This window comes from Dicentrarchus labrax, unplaced genomic scaffold (assembly GCF_905237075.1).
Source record: "Dicentrarchus labrax unplaced genomic scaffold, dlabrax2021, whole genome shotgun sequence".
NCBI lineage: Eukaryota > Metazoa > Chordata > Actinopteri > Moronidae > Dicentrarchus > Dicentrarchus labrax.
In genome coordinates, this window is record NW_026136703.1 from 3,509,216 (window position 1) to 3,529,855 (window position 20,640).

At 41.0% G+C, this 20,640-nt stretch overlaps 1 protein-coding gene across 10 annotated transcripts in view; it reads right to left on the bottom strand.

Annotated features, from left to right (window-relative positions):
* The window catches only part of nrxn3a (neurexin 3a), a 205,492-nt gene extending 188,583 nt beyond the window's left edge, over positions 1-16,909 (bottom strand). For 5 of the 10 annotated variants that reach the window (XR_007884295.1, XM_051396256.1, XM_051396252.1 and 2 more), the window contains exons 1-2: positions 16,582-16,908; positions 2,118-3,298 (exon numbers count right to left, since the gene is read on the bottom strand). Coding sequence is in view for 8 of the 10 variants with exons in the window: in XM_051396256.1 (XP_051252216.1) it covers positions 2,118-2,802 (685 nt within the window). In the remaining 2 variants the exon portion in view is untranslated. Of the gene's footprint in view, positions 1-2,117; positions 3,299-13,577; positions 13,680-14,977; positions 15,097-16,581 lie in introns of those variants that run through there. The other 5 variants (XR_007884294.1, XM_051396253.1, XM_051396250.1 and 2 more) reach the window with 4 other exon arrangements.
* Between the last annotated feature and the right edge of the window lie 3,731 nt (positions 16,910-20,640).

Here is a 20,640-nt window from a genome sequence, read left to right on the forward strand (position 1 = left end):
TAAAAAACCTAATCTTTAAATTCCAGATTCCCTGGCCTTTTGTCTGTGTGCCGGGGATTTGGATTCAACCCAAATGGAATGTAAATTCCATATTTGTGAGAGGTAAAGAAGAGTGCTCCAAAGTCAAAGATGGAGGGGGGAAAAAGACAACAAATACACTAAAGCAAATTACCTCTGATCTGAATTAATTAAATGGGTGGGAAAAAAAGAGTTCAGCGACTTTCTTATCTAAGTGGTATTGATGATCTCATAAGGAGTCAGGATTGTGTACCCCTCAGCTGCTGGAAGCTGCTGGTTTGGAAAGCCTGAAGAATGTGCATCGATTGTGAATAATTAAGTACATGACGAGAGCGCAGGAGGGAAAAAAAGCAAAAAAGGTGCCTGAACCCATTTCCTGTGCTGACTGCATGTTCACCAATTACCACAACAAAACAGGCATTATCACTGTCAATGTTCTGTGGCTCCAGACTTATCAAATCACAGGAAATCCAAGTTTCTACATAAAGCAAGTGAAAGTGCCTTTTATTTGGCCTGCGGGCAGGAAATACATGAGGGGAAATGAGTAAAGGGCTTTCTTTTAATAGGAATCAATTTTTGGTCTGGGTGCAGCCAGCTGTAGAGCAATTGAAACACAGCTCTGGAGAAAAATTGTTAGCACAAAAGGATGTGATACAAAACACCTGCCATCTTGTGATTGGGTGAAGAAAGGGGGCTCAGGAGGCACTATTCTCCCTATAGGCGTCCTTATCACTGCCTGCAGGACCCATGCCATTAACCTGCGCCTCACTGGCTAACTGTGCTTAGATTAGCTTTCTGATTTTACAGGCGAGATGAACATTTTATATATATATATATACACATACATACATACACATACACAGCAATCACTTGGAGAGCCAAGCACGCCTACTAAGTCAAACTGCCTCAGAGCCCATGATACCTGGTGTAATAGCAGAAACCATCCTTGGACTAGAGCTGAAACCTTCAAGGTTATGAGAAGGTAACATGACAAATGAATTCACCCTGGACAGGTGAGATCAGTTGGATCATTGTACAAGAGGAAAACAACAAAATCAAGTATGCTTTTTCCAAGCTGGCCTGGTGCAGCTCTCCAAAACTCACTGAAGCCAATTCTTTTTGATTCATTATTTGGTGGATTTTGTCATTTGGTTCCAGACCTGTGAATTACTGGCCACATTTCCAATGTGTTCAGCAGTTCGAGCTCCCCAGCCAATTTTCTTATCCTAGAATGGCGAAGGAATGACCCCACAATGCCTCCAACTGGCTAGTATTGTCTTTGTTAGTTGGGTTGGTCAGGTTAAGGCATAAGGACTGGGATTGGTCAGGGTTAAGATAAGAATTTTAGGTTAAGCCAAGTCCCACCCCTTTTTGCTCTGTGCTCCAATAACAGTTGAGCAAGCCTCGATGAGGACCTCTGTCAACTTCCTCCTTTCCTGTACTTAGATATGCTATGTGCTAGGCTAATCTGTGTTAAAAAGACAACCACACTTTGAAGATGGTTAAAAAGATAAATGCATACAGTCACATCTTAAGCTAGCTAATGTTAGCAAAATGCTAGTTTACTAGCTCGATAATTTACCATCCATAAATAATTAGCTAGCTATTTACATCTGATAGCTAGTTGGCATAACGCTAGGTAACTCCGTAGCCAATTTACATCTAGTTAGGCTAGTTACATGGCGTTTGGCTCACATTAAAACTTAAAATATGACTGTCACTTATCTTTTAACCATCTTGGAAATGTGCTCGTCTTTTCAACATAGACGGGGCTATGCATGTCTAAGTACAGGAAAGGAGAAAGTTGACTGAGGTTCTGACTGAGATTTGCTCCACTGCTATTGGAGCACAGAGCAAAAGTAGGCAGGCCCTGAGGAGGGGCCAGGTAGAGGTAGAGAAGGGCGGGTCATGCCTGCGTCAATCAAGGAAAACAAATATCGCACCCAGGAACTGCAGTGGGCTTTGAGGCAATTTTAACGTGATGGCTTCAGCTGGATTGGCAATAAATAAAAAATGAAATGGTTAGACTGCAAAGTTTTCAATTTTCAAACGTAGAAGTTAACGACAGCAGTGTCAGAGGCTTTGAAGGCGTGCCTTACCTTCACTGCAGAAGCGGCCCTTGTACTCTGTTTTGGAGCAGTCGCAGACCGGCTCTCCATCCACCACTGAGCACGTACCGCCGTTCTCACACGGGTTCATGGTGCACCACCCTTCTGACTCCAGGGGCACCTTAAGGCTTCCCAGGAACAGGGGCTGTGAGATGCCATATTTGAGGTCTGTAATTGTGCCCCTGAGGGGCTGCATGTTTCGCACCGTGGGCAGTGTGAGCGCACCATTGCGGATATCCTGAGGCACTCCACCCAGGAACAGGTCGCTGACTATTTTCATGAACAGACGCTGAGGCCGCACCTCATCTGCTTTGGCCTGGCCATCCAGTACGAGCACTGTGCGCAGGTTATACCTGCTCAGAGTGGCAAAGTGCCAGCTGTTGTCGTCCACCCGTCTGTCGGACACCACCGTGGTCTCAGCACAGTCGATGCTGAAGCGCAGCTGCAGTCGGCCCTCCACCACCGCCAGCTGCAGAAAGTCACAGTAGCCTCCGTCATCAAAGTACAGCAGCAGCGCCTCCGAGGCCTCTGTCTTGAACTGGAAGCTGAGGTCACCGCGGGTGCTGGCGTCCCAGCGGAGGTAGCGTGCCCACTGACCTGGTGTGCCTAAAAATTCCAGTCCCAGACATGTGCTGAGGAACACTTGCAGCCTGATAGAAAAACCTACAAGATCCATAGCTGCAAAAAATATTAATCCAAGAAGGTGTCTGATGGGGAATCAATGAAATCGAACCTTCAGGTGATTAGGCGGAATTTCAAGGATCCACAGTTTTATCCACAATATGTGCAGAGATATATTCAGATAAATATTTCTTATAAAAATATGTTTTTAAAGGGGGAAAGGAGCACTAGTAGGAGAACAGTCGTTGTGGTTAACAGTCTTAAGGTCAATCACATCAGCAAATTGTCCAGTAGGAATGGAGGTATTGTTGCTCTCCTCCTAAGTGTTAAAGAGAGGACCGGCAGAGGGAGAGAGGAGGAGGTGATGTATTAATGAGTTTTGTTTTTTGGGGGTTTTTTACACTTCAGAACAGATGCTATCAAGACTCATGGTGCACGGTCTGATGGAATGGACTTCTCTGGCTATCAGGGCGAGTAGACGTTCCTCCTTCATGTTGTCCACTGTGAAATGGAGCTGACAAGGGATCCAGTGGCCGCTCTTGGTTCCATCACTGTCAGAGAGAAAGAGGCAGAGGGTTACATTGGGTCCATTAGCATTGATTTTACTACTGCTAACACTACAACACACATCCTGGGGTGCTTTCTTGCATGTAAACCCCATGAGAACAGCTCATGACATGTATGTGTACAATCTATATAAGATGTTACATACGTGAAGAAGGTGCCCTGAGAGAATAAAAAAGCCTGAAGCATCAGTGCTGTTGCTATGGATACCTGTGGTTTACAGCACTCAGGTAGAAAGTAACTAAACACAAGTACCTCTTAAGTATTTCCATTTATTGCTACTTCACACTTGTAGTCTACTACATTTATTTAACAGCTATATTTACTTTTCAGATTTAAAATTTTACATAAAAAACACAATGGAGTTCTTAAATACTGTGTATTGATATTGATCACACAGGGTAGGCTTCTACTATTAGGCAATGTAGGCAACAGCTTTAGATTTCTTATGTTGTTAAGATGTGATACATGTACAATTACATTTAAATATTTGTATACATGTTCTATGTATGTGTAGTGTAGTAATGGGAAGATATACAACAATATCACGACAAAAAACGCTCAGAGCTAAGGAAGATGGAATGAAGCTTTGGGCTGTTGGCTTGAAAATATTTGATGATTGATGGTGCTATCCATTTGTCTCGTGAACTCGGAACCCGAGTTGGAAAGTGTAAATCTCGCAGCTATCTCGGGACATTTCACTGAGACACACCCCCTTTTGGTCGGAATTTCAGCCATCCAGCTCGGGGTGCCTCAGGGTACCCCGAGCTGGACCGGGGGTACGTACGACCCCGCAAAACAAAGATGGCAGCGCCCATATTGAGATGTATTTTCTTTGTATTTGTACTACGTTGGTCGTTTTAATGTCGATTTTAAATTTCCCTACACACTGTTTACATTGCTGCTTTAGTCCAGTCACCAATTTATGCATTGCACGGTGTTGCTGTGCGTGCAATACAATGTAAAGTTTTGTTTTCGAGCTGGTTTGCTAAATAGGCTAATGTAACTAACAATAACACTAGCCTGACACTGCCCCTGGTGGCTGCTGGAGGCCCCTGGTGGCCCCTGGTGGCTCAAGACAAACGCCACAGCACTTGTTGAAATGGAAATAGGCGAAAATGGCAAAATATTATTGAAATGTAAGACTTGAAATGACAGAATTAATTGAAATGTTAGTGTTTCTGTAGAAAAACATATTATTTCACATTGAGCTTGTTTAGAAGAGCCACAAGCAATAACAACACAGCTGCTGCACTTCTTTCTGACCCCTAATGCCCAAAGACAAATGGAACGCTATAAGTGGTACAAGCCAGGCAATGACATCACGTTCTCGCGGCAGAACAACTCGGGCTCCGAGTTCACGAGACAAATGGATAGCACCATGAGTCTCATTCCCAGCATCAATTTTTGATGACCTGAGAATCAACAATCAGCTTTCATTCTTGACTGATTGGTTGTTTTTGTTCAGGCCCGGTGTATTCTTGCAGATGCCATTAGGAGCACTAGGAGGAACCAGAGGAACCAGATTTTTTCCCAGATCATCTGTCTCATGTACTACTGTCAGGATACAGTTTCAGTGAATATACCAAAAAATTACCTACCGCAGCTTTGGAAAATTTGAAGCGATGATATTCATCATCTAATAATGTAATATATAATAAGGCATAACTCACAACAGCCAAAAGATTTTACTAGTAATTTATTATAAGTAGTACTTTTATTTTGATTCTTGAAGTACCTTTTGGTGATACTATTTCTGTACTTTTAGTTAAGTAACATTTAAATGGAGTATTTCTATATTGCTGTATCTGTACTTTGAAAAAGACCTGAACACTTCTTCCACAACTGACTTTACCTTGCACATTCGTTTAGAGCACTGTCAAACTGTGAAATATTCTAAATCAACTTTTTTTTTTCTTTCTGGACAGCAACTCCAACACTACTAAAATGAAACTGGTGGGGAGATAATACTAAAACACTGGAATCAACCTATAAAATAACCAGTGTAAAATGCAAACAGCCCCAGATTATTATCTCATTGTCCTCAGAGGTAGTGACAGTCCTGATAGATACAATTAACACAAACTACATTACATTACAAGGATGTTGTTGTAATGAAGATAATACGTGACACATATTGAGCATTCAGTTTCTTAGAAAGAAGAGTGGCTTTATTTTAGTGGACTGTTCACATGTACTGTACTGTTGGCAGTCACCAATCCTAATTAAAAGTGCCTGTGATATTGCTGCATTTTTCCCTCCTCCACAAAGGTTGTTGGGAGTTATCAGTCATCTGCTGCGTAAATTAGCCTCATTATTCTCATGGCAGTGCATGACTATCAGCCAGCCAGGCAGACTGCCTTTATCTGATGACCAGCCTGGAGAGACAACGTTCTGCACACAGGCACAGAGAAACACAAGTAGGTAGTGATGCAAGATCCAGTGGCTAAATATTATTATTTTGTATATATAAAAATATACTTTCATATAAAAAAAATAAAATATTGACACATAAAACTGTCTCCTGAAAGATTACATTGGTACTTCTAAAAATGTAAGAAATCTGCAAAGCTGCAAAATCTTCATTCTAGCTTATCAGTTCACTGTTAACTTATTTAGTTCAATATCCTCAGGCACGTCCTCACGCAGTCGCAGTTTGGTTACAGTTAAGCACAAAAACGTCCACTACTTGGTTAGGTTTAGGAAAAGACCCTAAGTACATACCTGACTTAAGCACATGAATAAAATTATCTTATGGAACGTACCTCACATAACTTACATGTTACTTAAAAGAAATGCCTTACTTTTGGTTTTCACATGGGACACAAACAGTGGTCAGCACAACTACCATCTTTCACAAATAAAGCAGCACTAATCTCTTTTTGGCCACTTGGGGGCAGAACTCCACAACAAGCGCAACGTCGCACATATTTGACATTATTAACAAGACCTACGTTAGCAGGTAGCTGCCTGTTTACACATTCAGCAGACACTGAGCAAAATGATCATTCATTTAGAGTCATGTTTTGTGTTCCCTTGATGAATGTTTTAAGTCCAATATTGACTCTCCTTTTAACTTTGGTTTGGTCTCCAACAACTCCAGAGAAAAATTATTTTACATGTCTACTGGTGCTGGGAAGGTGTACAGTAGATTTACTGGAATGTTTTCACTGAAATCATTTACTGCTGGATACCAGGTTGATGAAAGTGCTCAACCAGAACCATAAAGGTTAAAGCCGTGGAAGAGGCAAAAGAGCTCTGCAGAGTTAGCGATAATAGCACGCAAGATATGAACCCCAGTCACTGGTTTCCAACGCTTTTATATTTACCATCCACCCCAATCACCATTCCCAAAACAATTTTGAGGTAGAACAACATAGCACTTCCAGGACTGAAACGACTGAAAAACGTTGCCAGTGAACATGGTCCAGGCAGCAATTACATTTCCTCCAAAATATACACATTCAGCAGATTAAATATCAAATTAGAAGTGTATTTAAAAAAAAGTTATGTTCATCTGGTGATGGTGGACCATTTTCTAGAAATTAGTGTCAGTACCTTTAAATACCACATAATAGATTAAATAAATTAAAACAAAAATCAAGATCTTCAAATAATCTGACAATAAAACATAAAATATCGTGAAAATCTGAGGGATTCCATTGGGGAATTTAAAGGGAATACCCTTTCATTATATCATGTATTGGTAGTTATCAACATCCCAGGAGAAAACCACTGATGGCTGGTGGTGACAGCATATCACAGCGCAGCTGATTCCAGATGCTGATGTACTTGTGGAGGTACAGGAACTAATCACCTACTGCTGCCCAACACAAAGTCAAGTGCTGTGGGAGAGAGGCTACAACATGCTGGATCAGCACTGTCAGCTACCAGAACAGATCCTCTCCAAAGTGTGCAGTGCAAGTATTTTTTCTTTCATTAGGAAGCAAGAGAGCAACTGTTACTTGGACACAGTTATACTGGAATTGATTGGCAATATTGTAACATTTGTGGAAAATGTATTCTTTACAACATTGTGTTTACATTGGGTAGTGTTACCCGTGCATAGAATTTAAGACAATTTATGTTTTGGTACTTATTCTTCCTTTCAAAATGACATGTAGCTGGTTGCTAAAATCATGCATGTAAGTTTTTCCTCATTAGGGAGGAGCTAAATTCATGCATTTGTATCTGTAGGGTGTTTTTCAAAGTCACTTAACTCTTATCCAGACATGAAATATGTTACATGTTCCAATATAAATGGACAATTGTACTTAGTAATGAGCAGTTTAAATTTCAAAAACAGAAAAAAGCTGTTAAAATGCGGGACAACAAATGATTGACTTAGCATCTTTACTAAGATTTGATTAATTTTGTTTTGTGTAATTATTTTTTATGTTTATGAAACACGATCATCGCTATGAGCGCATTTTCCAGTTTTTTTACTACTACTACTACTACTACTACAATTATCTGAAACTTGTATCTCATGACGCTGTGTCTAAACTGATATTTTGTGCTTGCTTTATATGCCTCAACAGCATTTGATAATGTTGATCATAAAATCCTACAGAAACTACAATCTTTAGGTCGAGATGATGTGCTACTGATGCCTACCTTACAGGGAGAACTCTGTCATGGCTGATGGTGCTGAGTCAAGCCCTCTTACCATTGGTAATGGGGTGCCACAGGGGTATATTGTTGGTCCATTATTATTTACATTACACACACGTGTAAATAAAATTATTCTTCCGATCAGTAAAAACATTTTTATGCAGATGATCCAATTTTATATGGCAGGCTCCATCCCAACTCAGATTGACTTGTGTTTAGTCTGCCTTTGATGCTCTGCTTTCCAGTAAGGACTTCAACTCACATCACTCTTGCTGAGTCACACAAATACTTAGGAATCTGGCTTGACAGGGGACTGTCATCCAAGAGACTTATTCAACACTGGACTCAAAAATTAGAAATCTAACGACTTTCTGTGTAGAATTAAAGGCTGTCTGTCTTAACCATAAAACTATTATTCAGTCAACTTTGCTGTGTGCACTTGATTACAAGAGATATTCTGTACAGTCATTACATCAGCTAAACCCTGTTTATAATAGTGCATTACATTTCATCACTAATAACACATCTGATAGTGATCATTGCTCTCTGTATCAGAAGGCTGGACAGACATACTTATGGACAAGAAGAAATAATCATCTCATATTTATCTATAAAGCTATAATGTTAAAGCTTCCAAACCACCTCACATTTCTTCTCCCAATTAAGTATTGTCACTACAGTATACAATCCAGTTACTTCTTAACCTTAGCTATCCCGTATGTCCGCACTAATCTTGGAAAAACTAGTGTCAGCTCCTCCATACCTTTTAAATTGAATGAACTGCAACTTCCCTCAAGATGGATTTCTCCTTGGTGATTTTAAAGCTTCATTATTTGATTTTCTTGTAATTGTTTTTTTTACTAGTTCTTTGGCAATTATGTTTGTGATGTAGTTGTCTGATTATGAACTGATTATGAGTTTCTTGTTCTCAGGCCCAGTGTTGGGCTAGTTAGTGGGACGTTAGGATGCATTCCACAACAAGGAAAATTAAAGACAGCAATCCAAGTATCTCCACAGACTCAGACAGGTACTGAAGTGTCTGATCAATGGAAAGAGTATTCTATAATCCTAGACATAAGACAGATGTTCTACTGTACGCCACTGATATTAAACAGCTCCGTCTCCACATGCACACCAGGTAGACAATGCTTTTTATAATGCTGTCCTGCTGTATGGAAAACCAGTTGTGAGATTTAAGCGTACCTGCTCACTGCACAGCTCAGGATGGATGCCCCAGCTGTATGGAAAAGGGCCAATGGGAGCAACTGCTGTGCAATGACTGCCACTATACACAGCATATCTATGTTAGTATGATTAGTTCAACTGTTACTAATTTCTCTTCGCTGACTTTTTGGATGGCTGATGGCTGACAATTTTATGCATAAGTTCAAAGTTGTTAGTTACAGGGAACTAACAGGTTAGGTACAATAAAGTGAAGCATTTTGGAACTGCCCTTTTTCCCTACTGCAAAAGCAGGACTGCCTGGAGAGTGAATGTTCATGACTGACACAAATTGTGAAAATATGAAACAGTAGGTTTAATTGTGTTTTCTGCCAAAACATCACTGGACATGAGCAATATCAAAGCAACGAGCAAGGCTTTAGACTGTCTATCAAACATGACTTCAAAATGTAGAACTTGTTCAACTAGTAAGCGATGCAGGGCAACATATTCTGATAAATGTCCTGTGGTGATTTTATAAAATTAATGTATAATCACAGATAATCTATTGTTCTGTGCAACTCAAATACGAGGTAGGCAGAGTTATAATAATAGGGATAATTATATTATATATATTGCATTTGGAATATTAATAACAAATATAGGTAATTGCTGTTCTTAAAACCCACAATTATGATGGAGATATTTGGAAGGAACATTATACACATTCAAATGAAAACAGGCCCGTGCTTTTCAGATTTTTCACCTGTCAAAACATACATTTGACACTGACTGTTTTTGTTTTGTAAGCATGATCAAACCTTGGATTCCATCTTAGGAAAGTTTTGGACAGCCTCTCTGACATAAGGAGGCAGCAGCCAATAAGAGAAAAGCTTAGGCCCTGCATGTGCTGTGGAGAGCTGTCACCACTCATCACTCAGTAACACGCTTTATCATCACTGCGATTGCATGATTCATTCAAAACTAAATATCTGAAGCAAGCTGAGCACTAAATCGAACAGTTTAATAGTCCTGGGTTAATTAAAACAGGATCTTTTAGAAAGCAGATTTGTAGTAGTCATTGAGCCCGAAGGTTGTTTAAAAATATATATTTTTAAATGTGTTAATTTATTTCAGTCAAGGTATAATTGTGTTTTTTTTTTGTTATGTTATCAACTGGGATGAGATAGAAACATTACAGTGGTTAGTCAGCATAACCTGAGTTTATTTTGGAAATGGTCTTATTTGTCACTGTCTATTTCTACTGTAATCCACCAATTCTCAAATTAAACCTACAAATAAAATCATACAAAGAAATAAGGACCTCTATTTTTTTTTTAGCAGTTGAATATCTAGAATTATTTCCAAGCAAACAGATACATTTCCTTCACCAAAAAACATTTCCAACCATGAGATTAATTTCTCTTTATTCTGAGCCGTTATCAACCCTCAGCAGAGGCTCCTCTCCAGGGTTAGATCTATACTGAGCTGCTTATCAACCTTCTATTAAATAAGAGATTATCAGCCAATCAATGCTGTCCAGCTCTGACATCACACAGAAGCTCTTCCTGAGCCATAGCCAGTGTGCATATTGTATTATTTGTTAGGATTATGAATAGGATTAGGATTAATTGACTTTTTGGAGCAATGTTGATTAACAACATTTAATTAAATATATTAAAATATCTATACATTTGTCAAATATTTAAAATCTGTCTTTTGTTGATTTCCAAACAGAGCATTTTTCACTCACTGGAAACATTAGTAATCTACAGACTTCAATTAGTTATCATTTATTATTATTATTCTGACAATTACAAAGGAAAGTTGGTTTCCCTTTTTTGTTCATTTTTGACTGTGTCTTTTTAAATCAGTCCTTTTCCATTACTTATATTTACTGCTTTAATATTGTCAGCTAATCAGAGATGGATCACTACCTTGGCCACACACACACACACACACACACACGAGCCCCTGTGCTACTATGCATTCACACAAGACCATAAATACTTTACACTCCTGTTTACAAATGCAGACTTGTTCTGGCATCATTTGCAGTTCAGTATGTTTCCGTGTGTGTGTGTGTGTGTGTGTGTGTGAGTGAGAGAGAGAGAGAGTGTGTTTGTCTTTTGTTGCAGTGCAGGGAGCGTCAGGGGTTAAAAGGCTAAACGGCATGGATCATTGTTCTCTGTGAATGGCTTCTTTGACGAACCCCACAGGGACGAGTCCACATACACACACTGACAAAAGGCGGCGGCACTCCGGATCCTATTAACAACCACATGGACTTGGATGGAGTGTGTGTGTGTGTGTGTGTGTGTGTGTGTGTGTGTGTGTGTGTGTAAATGCAAATAAAAATCAGCCCACCGGTAGGCCCCTTGTGTTTAAATGGATGCCACTTGCCGGTAATTTTACAGCAGGTGCCCTGATCGTCGCACAAAACACACGCACAGTAATGTCGTCCAGACACAGTGACAAAATGTCCTCCACAGCTCGCAGATAATATCTCAAAAGACAGGCTGCTATTTTTTTTTTTTTGATTGGCTCTATTGCTCTGCGTGAGGCCTTCCAAATATGCACACTGACGCTGCCGCATCAGTGCATTCAAAGAGGTGCCATTTTCTTTTGCCCGTCTTCACTGCTGCAGTGGTACACTCCGAAATCATTTGACCAGGACATGCAACCTGACAGCGGAGGGGAGAGGAGGAGAGACAGCAGAGGGAAGGATGAGTGGAAACAGAGAGAGAGGGAGGGGGTGTGGGGGGGGGGGGACAGAGGCAGCGATGTTCCACCTCATCCACTCCCACTCATGCATCTCATGAAACACCCTGACACTACTCTTCCTCTTCCCTCTTCATCACGCTGCAAACGCACACTTCAAATCAGCCACAGACCTTTCTAGGAAGAGCAGTTAGGCACCATCTTGGGCTGATATCTATCTCTCCGGGCTTATTTCATCTAAAGAACCTGTATACTGTATGTACAATTACTATCAATATGCTGTATGTGTACTGTACACTGTCATCGCTGGAAAAGCTATTGAGCTACACCACTCACAGACAAATAACTGACAGGAATGTCTGTTTTTGGCCAGTGACATATCATGATGCAAAGATTATAAAAATTATCTCGTCTGTTGTCAGCTATTCAATTAATCACTAGAACTATTTTGATAATCGATTAATTGTTTTGAGTCATTTTCTAAAAAAATTCTCTGATTTCACTTTCTCTGTTGGGAATATGTTCTGCTCTCTTTAGTCCTCTGAATATTTTTCAGTTTTGCACAAAACAAGACATTTGAGGACGTCACCTTTGGGAAACACTGACCAACATTTTTCACAATTTGACATTTTACAGCCCAATCAACTAATGGATTAAGAAAATGATGGACAGATTAATGAACAGGGGCGGATCTACAGAAATGTTCATGGGGTGTCCAGAGGGTGGCATGAAGACTTTAAGAAATATTTGTTGATTTAATCACAAACATTACATTATTGTGGCACATTAGTAATGCATTGAATAGAAATATCTAAAAGTTGGCACTGGAAACCAATAAATTGTTTTATTTCCAAATCTTTAGACATTTTTCCAAATACGTATTTTTTTAGTGAACTTAGTCTAAAATGTAGCCATAATAGATCATGAAATTAATTTGTTAACATGTTCTTTTTAAAATTAATCTAAATTAATTTGTTAAATCTGACACTAAACTGCGGTGACTGGGAGTTTTTAGTGGTACCACCCTATGCCACTCCTCTAGATTCGCCCCTGTTAATTCATAATGACAATAATCATTAGCTGCAGCCTTAACTTCAACAGATAATTAAGAGATACAGCAGTATAGTTCATATTTACAAAGTGATATGGTGTCATTATACATCATCATACGGCACAACACTAAAAAGGACTTCATATACCACTTGGTGTCAGGGTGAAATCTCCCCAGCAAGTGAAATCCTCTGCACTGTTGCAGAACAGAGCAATGATCTAAAGGTAGACTGGATTACGCAGAACGTATTTAATATCAGTAGTTCTGTTCTATCTTTTTAATGGAAACCAATATATTCACATTAACGCTTTTGGTTTTTAACACAGCACAGAGGGGACGAGGCACTGTCTCTCCCTTCTCGCCATCCTCACTCAAAGATTTTAAAAGACAGGGTGACATGCATCAGCAGAGGGACATAGACACTGCAGAGTTTTCAATTTAAAATCCAGCTGCTGATTTGAAGAAACCCTTCAATAAAATTTAAACAGGCGAATTATCCCTTGCAGAATTATCATTTGTAAATCAGGCCTCATTCTATGTCCCACAGCTGCTCACGTTGCTCAGATGAAACAGACAGAAATAAAAACAGACTAATAAAATGCAGGTAAGTTAAAAAAAAATTAAATTAAAAAAGGAGGAAAAAGGGAAGATGAGGTAGGGAGGGACTGTGTGTGTGTGTGTGTTGTGTGTTATTTTGGCGGCGGGTGCAGCGTGGGCACCGTGTTGTTATCCAGCTCCTCTGCAGGCAGGACACGCCTTCTCTGGGCTCTGTGGTTCTGCTGCAGCACCCTTCACGGCATTACATCACCCAGTTAGAGAGCACCCAGCACCCCACAAACGCCTGCAAGCACGCGCACAGACACAGACACACACACACACATTACCGGCATGAAATGAACCGTACATGGCGCGCGGATGTCTGTACACACGTGCACAAATGAAAAAAAAAAAAATTACACGTGCACGCCAGCGACCAAAGGCGTGGATACACACCCACAAACAGCAGCAGCAGTTTATGTAACATCACAGCGCCGTTATCAGTGTGGCGATGGCTTCATTTCATTTATTCTCCTGTTATTTGTTGGTTTTAATCTGGACTGTGATTGGTCCATCAGCAGCATTTAAACGGCGGAAGATGTTCCATGTCTGTGCGTATTTAGGCCTGGATCCACCCGAACCACTCTCATTTCTATTTTCTATTTAAATAAAGACACCTACAGATATAATAGACACTGTGTAGGCCCAGCAGTGCCACACACTATTGCACCTTTAACAAATAAGAGAATAAAGAAGGGGGGGGGGGGGCAACCGACCGTCTGAACGCAGCAAAAGCACCAAATGAAAGGAAAAAAAAGAGCATTCTGTAAAAACCCTGCGTAATATGTGGCTGTCCCCGCCCAGAGGGATTAGTGTTACCTTGAGAGCCCTTGGCTTTTTTTGCGCCTGATTTGTCAGCGCAGTTAATCGGCTGCCAACCAGAACACCAAAAAAAAAGCAGGACAGCCAAATTACCCAAAACAGCCTCCATCCTACCCCCCCCCCCGACAACCCCCCACCCAGCCGTAAAAAGGAAACGAGAAGGAAAATTAAATCGAGAGAGGGGGGGGGGGGTCATATTTTGCAGAAAATACGCATATTTATGTGTAAAAAAAAATAACGTCATCTTTATCCACTGTACAGCCGAGGAGCTGTCAATAGTGAGCACATACTCCCACTGGATCACTCACTGTCGGCACGCAGCAAACACCTTCTACTGAAAAGGAGGTGCTAAAAAAATCATAGTAATATTTTGGATCAATCTAAAGGACGAAATCGTTTCTTTCTCACAACATATGTCATTTAAAGAGTGCGGGAGCAGTGCGGGAGTAGGTGATGGAGCACCTTTGGGCCCTTTGCGGGGAAAAGGACAGACGCATTCTGAGGCTGCTGGGTCACGCCCATTCCGGAGCCCGCTTTGGGAAAAAAAAAAAAAAAAAAAGCCTGATTAGGAATTCCCCCGCATAAACGCAAGAATCATCTAATCCTATTAACTCTAAAAATCCGACACATCGGAAATGTGCGCTGCAGACCTGAATAAAAACACCTTTATCAATGGGCAGCAATTTAAGGTTGCACTTACAATGTCTCCAGCTTCAGGTGCTACAGGAGGCGCACAGACATCAGACTGAGGCCTGGATGTGTTTTGCGGCAGGTGGTGGATTTTTATGGCGCACTGCACAAGGCCTCGTATTCTTTCTCCTGCAATGAAAGCTGATAAATGTGCAGCAGAAATGGGACATCATGCATTCGTCGCAGTGGAAAGAAAAAAAAAAAAAAAAAAAGAAAAAGAGTGACAAACTTGAAGGCTCGTTTCAATTAAAATTCCAGCCTGGAAATGGATTTGAGGCTGATCTATCTACGACAGCAGGCCCCAGACTGTGGCTCTTTTTTTCCCTCCAAATGTGGATTGATGGAAAAGGGGGGGGCGGGGAGAAAAAAAAAGTTGTCAGCTCAACGTGCAGCATGAAATGCAGTTTATTGGGAGCAGAGCAGTCACATTTCAGTGAACCTCCCTGCGGACGCCATTTGATCCACCAGGGAGTCCAAATAATCCAAATCACCACAGCCATCCAATCACTAACATTTATTTTATTTTTCCCTCCATGAATAATCATTCTCACATTTTAACAACCAAACGGATTTATTCCATTTATTTCGATATCTTGAGAGAATTCTAATTTTAAAAGAAAACGCTAAATGCCTGATTTTTGTAGCGTCATGGCATTTCTGGAAAACAACAAAACAAAAACAAAAAAAAAAAAACAACCGTAGCATCCGTTTGATTAATCTGCCAGTGTGTGTGTGTGTGTGTGTGTGTGTGTGAGAGAGAGAGAGAGAGCAGCTGGATGCTGGGGTTCTAAACGCGGGAAGGAGAGCGGGATAATGGAGGAATGTGATGGTTATTGTCATCGCAAGGAAGTGTGCAGCCTGCTGGCGCGTGCTGTCCATCTCCGTTAAGGCGGAAGGTCATGTATCAAACTGCTGTCAACGGCCGAACGCTCCGGTTACAAATAAATATGCATCTATATTTAAAGAGCGGGGTTGGCGGAGGGGGACGTGCGCGCTGTGCCAGGGCGCATTTGTTTGACATTTTAACATGAAGCTGCAGACGAGAACAATGCGCGGACACCGGACACCTGGCGTACACCCTGTTTATTATTCATCACCCGAAAAACAAGGTGAAGGAAATCGTGCGGGTCGCGGTTTAAGCCGTTTTTTGGGGGCTGATTTGAAGCGAAGGAATGCTTTAAACGGCACTCGGCTGTATTTGTAAGATATGTGATAAAAAAAAAATGACATTTATAATTCATATAAACATCGCCTCAGGGGAGCGGAGAGGACCTGTGTAATTGTATACCCGCCTGTCACGGTGTCTCTGTTCCACCGGGGAATTTAGAGGCCAACATGGCAGAAATTCCCGTTTTTGAATCCCACAAACGCCTCCCGTTCCCTCAAGGAGACTCGCACCTGCTCCGGCTCGCCATAATCTGCGTTCCCGGTGCGCACCAACTGGAAAAAGTCCTGGAAAAGTGGCAAGTTCCGAGATACCTGTGCGCCAGGAGTCGAAACTCCAGCCTCATACCTCCTGTGGAAGCGACTCCTCTCTCTGCCCCCGACACAGTGAACGGTGGAGCGAATACAGGCAACATGAACAGGTTGGAGTGAAAAGACGACGCTACTGACCTTAGTTAAACAGCAGCCAGAGTATCCAACTGCTAAAATCCAGCCGTAAACTCCACAAAGCCGTAGTCTTTTTAAAATCCAGGTCGGTGTGAGCAGCAGCAGTGTTCCCGCTGCTGACGGTGCTGGTGCGGGGCGGCGGGGCGGCGGGCACCAGGCGGTACCGGGGCTGGGTTTATTGCTCCTCACAGGTGCGTCGACCACGGTGCATCATACGTACAAAAACCGCTGTTAGCTCGGTGCGACTGGCAGCGGCTGCAGGCAAGAGGCGCACGCGCGCGCACAAACACACGCACACACACACACACACACACACGCAACGCGCACGCACGCGCAACTCGGGTCCGCCCTCTACTCAGCACCAGCACGCCACATTTAAAGACGTACACAGACTCGTAAGCGGGGTCGAGACACACACACACACACACACACACACACACACACACACACACACACACACACACACACACACACACACGTGTGGCTGTATGTAAGCTTCAGTGCCCTTCAGGTTCTTATTAAATAATAGGAGTTCCCATGATGTGCGCATGGCAGTTTGGCAGTGTAACAGTTTATCTGGAGTGTTTTCAGTCTGCTCACTATTTGTGAGCTTTCCAGATGTGACATTGGCAGCTGTGGTTAAAGCTGCATGTCTTCTATCATTTTCCTGACACAAGGTAGTAAAACCATCCATCCAGTTCAGGTACACCAGGGCTTACATTAGAACATCTCGAAACAAGATGTACTTCTTGAAGCTGACTGTAGTGGTATGTGTAGGAATCTCTGAAATATATTTTTTAATTGAATAAATTAGAAACATGTTATAATATAAAAATACTACAAAATGTCAAATAAAAATACTATGAGATTCTTTTGCATTTGCTGTAATATTTTGTTCATATATCAATCTGCTGTGTAGTCACATTCATGCATGTAGACCTCAGTCAGTAATTAGTTATGAGCTAAAATGTGTTGGTAAGATAGTGAGCGGAAGTAAAATGAATGGTTCAAAAACACTGCAATTGTGGCTTCAAACGGGAACTATCGGGAAGATAAGTGTGGACCAGGAGGACCCCTTTTCCACCAAACCAGCTCTGGTTCTTGAACGGGTTCAGGATTCAACAACAGCCAGCAATAAATCTGTGAACTGTCTGTAGCTGAATATGGTTGGCCTACAGTACTGTATTTCACATCGGTCATAATGTACTTGGAGAGCCTGATATTTTCGCAGGTGGTAAATGTTTGAGACACACTGCTGTACACAGTAAAGTCCTTTTAACTAAAAAAGGTTACAACTGATCATAAGTAACAACAACTCTTTTTTTAAGTTAAAATGATTCTTGCTTGTAATTTTGAGTGACAGTTTTGTAAATTAAAAAAAAAATTTAAGTAAGAACTTTTTGCTAGGTATTTTGTTTTTTACAGTACAAATAAAAGTTACAAAATTCAGTCAGTGTCACTTAAAATTACTGCTTGATCAAGATTTTTTTTAACTTACAAAATTGAGTTAGTTTTACTTAAAATTCTCAACATAATCAGTTTCAACAATATTTTGAGTTAAATTAACTTATCTGGTTTTATAGTGTAGACTGTAGCTGCAGAAGAAATTGTGTCACTGCAAAGTTTATCCAGCAGAGTGCGCTGTGATTTACAATGCTATGGCAAGCAGCACCGAGTAAGAGAGAAGAAGCAGCTCTCAGCAACGTCAGCTAGAACTGGTTGACAATAAATTATTTAATATGTTAAAGAATATTGAACTTAAATATTCAATAATAAAGTTATTTGTCTAAGAAAGTACAGAGAGAGTACCTGTGCAGTCATATTATTTTAAAATCCACATTGAAATCTGAAAGCTCAAAACTTTACTTTATCAACCGCTATATTAGTAATTGGTGAATTCTTCTTCAGAATCTGTTATGGTCTCAAAATTCCCATATCGGTCGGGTTCTAACTTTTAGTAAAAGACAGGATGTGTAACAGTGATCTCCAGTGTTACAGTCACACACCATGAGAGGTTTTGCAGTGCTACAATACAGCAGACAGCAGTTAAAGATAATGTGTCAAGTAAATACAGCAGAACAGATTACATGTTTTGCTTTTTAAGTATTTTTTGCCTGTTGATAATGATAGCTGAAGATAGACAGGAAAGGGGGGACAGAGAGAGGGGACAACACCCAGAAAAGTGCAGCTGTGGCTCAGAGGAAGAGTGGGTCATCCACTAATCGAAAGGTTGTTGGTTCGATCCCCGGCTCCTCCAGCCACATGTCGAAGTATGCTTGAGCAAGATACTGAACCTGTGTGAATGTGTATGAATGAGTTAGTTTCTGTTCGATGGGCTTTGCCATCACTAAGTGAATGTGTGTGAAAGGGTGAATATGCTATATAGTGTAAAAGTGCTTTGAGTGGTCGGAAGACTAGAAAGGCGCTATACAAGTCATTTACCAAAAGTCAGATTCGAACCCTGAAGCCGCTGCAGCAAGGACTCAGTCTTGGTACATGGGGCTTCTAGCTCTACCAGGTGAGCTACCTGGGCGCCCCACATGCATTTGTTAACACAAATGGTGTAATAATAAAGATGGCAGGAACATAAATACATGAATACCTGTAAAATAAAACATAAGCCAATTAAGTAACAACACATGAGTCTGTGTAAGAGTGATGCTGAGTCACCTCTATCTTTGACAGTATAATAACTGCTGGTGTTTTGTAAATAGAGCTGAATCATCACCTGACCATTGGGGTCCTTCCTTCTTTCACCACATTATCATCACCTGCCTACCCACCTCACCCATCCTCCTTAACGGGACACTTCATTTCAATAGCACACCTGTTGTCATCAGGATAAAGTTACTATGATATCTAATTCAGCCAGGGACGCACATGCTGCGTACTGTATTGTCTTGAAACCAAAGCGATACAGTATTACACCTGGGAACAAAGCGGAAACACTGTGCAGTATACTCTGCATGCCAAATCTATTTGACACTGGTTAGGTTGACATTTCTGCTCTGTGTAGCTTTCCACTGTTTTTAGCTCATTGCTAAAAACATTGTTAGTCTGACTACAACCTTTCTCCATTTTCCTGACAAGTGACACCTTGTGGTTGTGAGCAAGAAGTAGCATCATGATATTATACAGTCAAAATAAATCTTGTCTAGGAGACAAAACAAGTGACACAACAGGCTGCAGTTTCTCTAACCAGTAGCCATCATTTCTGTTAACTGTAATGGCAATCTTCCCCTGACCTTAACCAAATAGTTTTTGTTGCTTAAAGCCTCCTCCAGTTAAACATCAGTGTTTCTTCTTGTTCCTACAGTGTGCTGTTTGAATGCTGTCTGTGCAGAGTTTAACATACCAAACTATTTCCCTAAAGGAGGCAGATCAGAAAATATACATAAAATATATAAAAGAGTTGTTTCTGATCTCCATATGAAGCATTTAGGCTTCAGGCACCCGTTGTTGTTATGCAACAAGGACTTTGCAGGCAAACAAAAAAGGTTGTTTTATGTCCATCAGAGTCAGTTGTCAGACGTGGAAGTTATCCAGATTAGACTGTTAACCATTTGTTTTTGTTTTTCATATATCATTTTTATTTTTATATATTTTGGGGGCTTTTTGCTTTATTGATAGGACAGCTGAAGACATGGAACAGTACATGGGATAACAGCTCTACCAGGTGAGCTACCAAACACCCCGACTGGTAACAATTTGACCTGAGTCTGGATTTTTTGGTTCCTCTGGTGTCATTTATATCTGGAGCTATTGTCAGAGCAACAAGTCCTTAAGCCCAAGCCTGCAAAAGAGCAGGCTTATTGACAGTTATCTCGATCATCCTCCTCAACACAGAAAGTCATTTCAACCATGGCCGATCCATTCTTAAGAGAGTTACCGATCGATCTCGGTGCAATAATTGTCAGGAGAGTATTTCCGCTGGCCTATCCAGAAGGTTTTTGGCTGGAAAGGTACTGTTCCCGCCGTGAGGGTGTAATTTACCTAAACAATCTACAACCGAAAATGTACAACACGTTGCAATAATGCTCAAGTTCACAGACTGTCAGACTT